The 7,625-nt window shown below is 35.6% G+C and overlaps 1 protein-coding gene across 1 annotated transcript; it reads left to right on the plus strand.

The window, feature by feature from the left end:
- The first annotated feature begins 240 nt into the window (after positions 1 to 240).
- LOC130948988 (disease resistance protein RPP2B-like) lies at positions 241 to 6,874 on the plus strand. The gene is made up of 7 exons (XM_057877833.1): positions 241 to 1,284; positions 1,391 to 1,693; positions 1,804 to 3,397; positions 3,615 to 3,682; positions 3,977 to 4,358; positions 4,488 to 4,580; positions 5,937 to 6,874. The coding sequence occupies exons 1-7, from the start codon at positions 274 to 276 to the stop codon at positions 6,872 to 6,874; spliced, it is 4,389 nt and encodes a 1,462-aa protein (XP_057733816.1). The 5' UTR covers positions 241 to 273.
- Positions 6,875 to 7,625: the final 751 nt, after the last annotated feature.

Raw genomic sequence — 7,625 nt, forward strand, 5'->3', positions numbered from 1 at the left:
AGAAATGCCTTAAAAATAATATGGGTAAACTTATGTATTTACTTTTATATATTAAAAATAGATAGATTGATGGATGGTAGTGGAGAATGGAACTCACATCACTTGACTTATTGTAGGTTTTTAAACACTAAAAAACAGTCAAGGAAATTATGTAATAACAGTCTAATAAGATGATATTTCTTAGAGAAGAAGAGAGCCAGTTTATTTGGTTTTTGAATTCATTGTAGGGACAATCATGAACTCATCAGGAAGGTTGTGAATGATGTATTGAAAATGCGTATACTAAAGCATCCCATAGTGCCAACAGGCCTGGTTGGAATTGAAGAAATCCGTAAGATTGTTAAAGTCAACATGAAGCAACACCGAGTAATTGGAATTTGGGGTATGCGTGGGATAGGGAAGACAACCATCGCTAAAATGTTATTTGCAAAATCCTTTCCTCATTATGACCATGTTTGCTATGCGGAAAATGCAAAAGAGTATACGCCGCAAAAGCTTTTGTCGGAGCTATTGAGGGAACGAATTACCACTGACGCAACAGGGTTTGTCAACAGTATGAGCAGCCTTAGCAATAAGAAAGTTCTCATTATCCTCGACAATGTGAAGGATTCTGATCAACCATTGTTAGAAGCAGTTTGCCAAGGGTACAAGAGCCACAGTCGAGAAAGTAAACTTATTATAACAACAACACATAAGCATTTGCTTGAAAAGAGAGTTGATTGGACATTTGAGGTCAAACAATGGGACGACTCAAAATCTATAGAGCTTCTTAGCCTGAAAGCATTCGAGGAAAGCATCCCTCCAAAGCCTTATGAGATTCTGGTGAATAAGGTTGTTAAGTATGCCGGGGGAATTCCGTTAGCTCTGAACCTTTTGGGTTCATATCTTCGATCCAAAAGCATTCAGTTCTGGGAAAGTACTTTGGAAAAGCTCCAGAAGCATCCTATTAAGCGCATTCAGGCTGCCTTTACGGAGAGCTATGATGAATTGGACGAGTTAGACAAGGAGATATTTCTTGACATTGCATTCTTTTTCCATGGAGAAAAGAAAGATCTTGTCACAAGCATATTAAAAGCATGTGAATTCTCACCAATAAGGGGAATAGAGATCCTTCAAGATAAAGCAATGATTACTACTATTCCATATAAAGAAACAATCGAAATGCATGGCTTGCTAAGAGAAATGGCTTACGAGATCGTACACGAGGAAAACAGTAAAGACCCTAGAAAACGTAGCCGATTGAAGGATACTGAAGACATTTGTGTTGTACTCAAAGAGAACAAGGTAAAGAAGAGGTTGTAACTTGTATCTATGCATTCTTGTTGCACACAATTTTATTTGGAAATTATATTGTAGCTTAGTTTACTTTTTTGGTTGCATTGTTTTTCAGAAATCGCTTGATGCAATTGAAGGCATAATATTAGATTTGTCTCAAATTAAAGACTTGCGTTTGAGTCCTGACACATTTAAAAGGATGAATAACTTGAGATTTCTAAAATTATACATCCCCTCGGGTCAGAGTTCTGGTAATATGATCCTTCCTACAGACCTTGAACCATTTTCTGATAAACTAAGGTACTTTGAGTGGCATCAGTACCCTTTCATTTCTCTTCCACCAAGTTTTTATGCTAAGTTACTTGTTGAGATTCGCATGCCGCACAGCCATGTCAAGAAACTCTGGGAGGAAAAGCAGGTAAAGATATAAACATACATATGAGTCATGATCAGGTTTTCTTTTTTTGTTAAATTCAGATTTGAAGATTTTCCATTCTGATGATTCAGTACCCTGTGCAATTGGAACAGGAACTTAATAATTTAGAAGGAATCGACTTAAGTGAATGCAAAGACTTAGAAGAGCTTCCAGATTTGTCTGGGGCTAAAAGACTCAGATGGGTGAATCTCTCCGGTTGTGAGACTTTGCCTATTCTTCATTCATCTGTATTTTCCTCCAACACACTTGTTTCTTTGATACTGGATCGGTGTACGAATTTGCAGTGTGTTAAGGCCGAAAGGCATTTGAATTCTCTGCAGCACATAAGTGTCAAAGGCTGCTCAAATCTCAAAGAATTTGTGGTATCGTCAGATTTAATTGAAAACTTGGATTTGAGCAACACAAAGGTTGAAAAGCTGGACGAATCAATTGGGCAGCTACAGAACCTCAAATGTCTCAATCTAGAAGGTTCAAGAGTTAAGCATCTTCCAAAGGAGCTATCAGCCTTAAAATTGCTTAAGGAGTTGAAGCATTCATACAGTGGACTAGATATTGACAAGCATCAGCTGCAAGGCCTGTTTAACGGTTTATCATCTCTACAAATACTACATTTGAAGGATTGTAATCACTTGTTTGAATTCCCTGACAACATTGATTCCTTATCGAAATTGCGCGAGTTAAGGCTAGACGGAAGCAATGTGACCTGGTTGCCTGCAACCATCAAGCGCCTTCAAGAGTTGGAAATTTTGTCCCTAAAGAATTGCAGGTTTCTTGAGACACTGCCTGAGCTTCCATCCTCTGTCAAGGAGTTCTCTGCCGATAACTGCATCTCATTGGGGTCTGTATCAGCTCTAAACACTCTGGCAACAAAGATGGTGGGAAAGACGAAACGCATCTCCTTCAATAATAGCTTGAAATTGTCGGCCGGAGACACATTGCATTCGATCATGCAAAGCATTCATTCAACAATGGTGAGTGCTGTATCTAGCAATGTCACGGTAAGAAGCTATGCAACCGATGTCCATAGCTACAACTACAATAGTGTGGAGGTCTGTTTGCCAGGAGACACAATCCCAGAGCAATTTGCATATAAGACGGAGAAATCCTCCTCCATAACAATTGAACTCCCTGACTCTCCTTCCAACTTTCTTGGCTTTATCTATTCAGTGGTTCTTTCACCGCCTCATGGAATGAAGATGCAGGGTGCCAAAATCCGATGCGAATACAACTTTGCAGGAGGCAAGAATTCTTCGTGGGAGGACATAACCATAAGTGAATTGAACTCGGATATTGTATATATATGGTATGATCCATTCCTCGCTGACAAAATTCTTGGACAATATGGGACAAGTTTTCATCTTGAGTTCAGTGTTGCAACTGACACAGGGGAAGTTGATGAGTCAATTATTATTAAAGAGTGTGGTGTCCACATCATAAATGAATTAGAATTGCAGAGATTTTTACTGGAATTAGATAAGAAGAAAAAAGACATGGAGGAGGAATCATCAGCGCAGCATTTACACTTTCATCCACCACATGGATCTCAAGATCACAGCCATGTCCAGACTCCACCTCAAGACAAGAAGAAAGAAAGATTTGATGAGAAGCAGAGCAATGACATCGAAAACCAGATATCAAAGCGAAAAAGAGAAATGAATGAACAATCATCTTTTGATCAGAAAATTGGTAAGTAACAACCTATTCTTCTACCTCACTATTCTTATACAGTAATTAGTACCATTTTCACACATTGTCAAATCATTTTACATAAACTGTATTAAGGTGAATGGTTATTTACTACAATTTGGTCAGTTTTGCAATTATATTTGTTAAAAGTACGGATAATGTAAAATTTTTTCATACTATCATCTACATTATTAGTCACTATCATTGACATTTTCAGAAGAGAAGATGGAATCCGCTCCCAATGAAAACAAGACTAGTGGTGGAAAAAGTGATAAGGAGAACATAGTAAGTCAAAAATTTTCTTTTATGTCTGACATTAATTTTTACATACTGACACTCTGACAGTATAAAATTATTATATTATCAGTCAATAAAATTAGAAAAATAGTTGTATATCTGCCATAGTTGTTTACCTTCTTATAATATTATTGGTAGAGACTGGAAGTGTTTTATAATCCTGAGTTCTTAGAGAAGTATTGAAAAAGCTTTGTTGACTTCATTCCATCTTACTCAAAACATGCCATAATTACAAACATAGTCATAATTATTTTACCACTATTTTAAAATTACATTGTGCAGATCAAAGGCAAAGGAAATGAAGAAACACCAACTGAACCTGATGCTGCATTGCCTCTATGTATTGATTCAGTTAAAAACAATGTGTTCCAGGACATTTCAAATGAAAATTATTATGATCAGCCAGATAGTATGGAAGAGGCCAAAGATTTGGAAGAAAAACTACAAGAAGTTCATCATAACGTCCATGATATGACTGCTGATGAACCATACAAAGAAAAACAAGGGGAACCAATGGATCTTGAAACATCTGAATGTCAAGACCACACTAGCAATGTAGAACAAACAGAAAATCTTGGGGATGCTAAGAAAGTGCAAGAGCTACGCAAAGAGAAAACGATTGAGCTTGCTCAACCCATTAATTCCTGCATACCTCCACACGACAGTGAGTTCCCTTTAAGCAATCCCTTTGTTTATCATTCATTATGTTTGATAGCTCCGTTGATGAACTGTACTTTTTGTAGAATCTTACTATTCGTTTTACTGTTCCAAATCATCTTTTTTTCAATCTTAGGCTATGGAACACTAAGAACAACTGTTTTCCTCAATGAGAAAGTCGTTTCTAAATTAATAATCTTGGTTGGTAAAATTTCAGGAATACATTATGGTACTAAGTTGTTAATGTAAGCTGAAAAATATTCTATAAGCATAAGCCACATTTTTAAAAGGAATGATGCAACTTTAGCATTGAAACCATAGCACGAAGCAAACCGAATGGTCATTTGTGGACAAAGATTTTAAATTAGGATTGACAGAAAGTAGCAAGTGGGTGTAGTGCTTGAAGGAACAAACTCTGTACTTGAGATTGGGACTGATAATAATGTCGATGAGCTGTTTGGAAGGATCACTATTGGGCTAATGGCTATGCCAAAGGTGCAATGGTGGATCAGGTTTCTGGAAACAGAATATAGAGGAGGTGAAGGGATTGTAAACTCCCATTAAGGTATTGACAAAGTATAATGTATGCTGTAGAAAATTGTATGAGATATAAATTAGATTTCACCAATATGTATGGCGTGAGCTTGGGTGAAGAGAAAGGAGAAAAGAGAACAGGATTCAAGAGAGAATAGTGGAATGGAGAAAACTGTGAAACTGAGATTCTTATTGGTGAAGAGAAATGGTTAAATCCTACTTAACAGATAGGTTCACCTTAGTTTATAATTTTATATACAACCTCCACAACAATTCCGAGCAACACAACGAACCGAAAGAATCAACTACTCGACAACTAACTGTAACTACAAGCCACATGGGCTCGATAACAATCAGACTAATTAAATATCTGAACTAACTTCTAATTCTGAGTTAACTTGCATCACAAGCTATCATGTAACATAGGCAACCAATCTAATACAAATAGCAATAGCTAATTACACATCTTGAATCTATAACCTTGAAATCACACAGAGATAACACAACTATCACTCCATAATTTCTCTTCTTTTTAATTAAACTATTTAAACAAAATTAGTTTTCAGATTATAAATAAGTGAAAAATGTTTTAATCAGATAAGACTTAATTTAATGTTAGTTTTCATCTAATAATCAATTCGATATATAAGTTTTAGACATATACAGTTTGGTCATTGAGTTTCATAGCCGTGAATCAAATTGATTCTTCTGTTATCAATCTAGTTAATAGAATTCTTGTGTATGTAGTTAATTGCTATTTTGACATGGCACTCAAGGGGTCTAACTCAATTCGGTTGTTCAATGAACTAAATTTGATTGATTTGGATCATTTAATGACTAAATTAAGTCTCACACCAACTAACTAATAAGTTACAACAGTTACTTTCACACATAAGTAGTATTCTGTTAATTAAAATATATTTAAAACTTAGAAACTAAAACGGATTATCTTAAACTAAAAGAACAGATTTCAAATTGAGGCTAATATGGTCTTTTAATCTTTTAACTTTGCCAAACACATAACCTAACTACTTTGGACTATTTTTTGCAGAGAAGAGGGCTCCTAAGTTGACTGTGAAAGAACTCCGCCGTCACTCAAGGAAGGTAGACAAGAAGGCAAAAGTTGAAGGCAACCCTGCAAGAGCAACTCAAGCTACAAATTTAGCCATGGAAACTTCTGATTTTTCCCGTTCGAATATTAAAGGCAAAAGAATAGAAGATATCCATTTGAACAAGGTTCCAGCTCAAAATGCTTCTACTTCTATTGCAAAAACTCATGATAAAATTACCATTCCCTCCTTGGATGATCCTCAAGTTGCTCTGGAGTTGCTAAAACACTTCGATGCATCAGCGAAACGCCTCCAAATAACAGAGTTTGTGGACCATCATGTTCTATATCCATATGATCATTCCATAACAAAAGACCTTGATGTTTCGACACTCTGTCGTTGGCTTCAAGTTCAAGGTCTTCGTTCAGTGAGCGTTGCGAGATACGCAGAGATGAAGTTCGAAGCGGCCAAACGGGAAAGAGAGGAAGAATTAAGAGTTGCAAGAGAAGAAAATGCAAAGTTTGAAGAAGCATTGAAAAGAATGGAGGAGAGGGTTTCACATGTTGAATCGTTGGAGAAAAGAATTGAGGATTTGAATACTGAGGTGGCTTCTTGGAGAAGTAAATATGAAGAAACTGAAAAGTCGCTCAAAGAAACCCGAAAGAAACTTGAAGATGAGAAAGATGTAGGAGCTCAGAGAGAATCTTATTGGAAAAGAAAAGAGAGTGAGCTGATTACGGAAGCGGCAAAATGCTCGTTTAAAAATTGCAGGTTGCAGGTTTCTAAATTGTACCCTGAACTTGATTTAAGTAGGCTTGGAGCTTTCAAGGAGATTCAAAATGGGCAGATAGTATCCCCATCTAATACGGAGGAGACTGAAAGTGAAGAAGACACCAGCAACTTTGACAATGGTGGTCATGACCATGTCCGTGGCGACTAAATTATTATTTTGACCCCAAGATTTAAATTTTGACCGTGCTCATCTTGGGGGGAATTTTTTTTTTCAAATATAGAATTGAGATTCGAATCCAAAATCTCTAGACGAAGGTGAGTAGACTATGCCATTAAGCTATAGTTTGTTAGTGTCTTGGGGAAACTAATTACACACTCTTCAATTATTAATAACATTCTATTTATATAATCTTACTAAAATATCCTTGATTTTGTCTATTTTTAAAAATCTTAGTCTCCATTAATTGCTTATAATAATAGATGTATATAGATTTTAGGAAAAGTATAGGATACTAATATACTATTTGTCAACTTATTATTAAAATTATTATATTTTAAACATATGTATAAAAAGACACATCTAAGAAATATATCTATAAAGACATTTTCATTAGATACAACCATAAAAAAAATATTTTTATTAGACATATTCACAAAGACACTTCTATTAAATACTGTTATAAATTAGAGTTGACAGAAGTTGGCAGAAATGTTGTTGGTAACGTAGCGGGGTTGTTAATGATGATGTCATTTAAAAAAAATAATAATTTAGTTTGTTTTATTAAAAATGGGATCATTACAAGTATATTTACATTCAAAGATTCAACCATTAAAACACCTTGTGAAAACACCTTTTTAAAACTCTTGCTACAACATTGATCTTGTTTAACTTCTTATTGAGTTCTGTGAAAAGGATGTTCCAAAACCTTCCCATTTCAAGCTTCAACTTCTCCTGCTTG

The sequence above is a fragment of the Arachis stenosperma genome, chromosome 9 (assembly GCF_014773155.1).
Source record: "Arachis stenosperma cultivar V10309 chromosome 9, arast.V10309.gnm1.PFL2, whole genome shotgun sequence".
Classification (NCBI taxonomy): domain Eukaryota; kingdom Viridiplantae; phylum Streptophyta; class Magnoliopsida; order Fabales; family Fabaceae; genus Arachis; species Arachis stenosperma.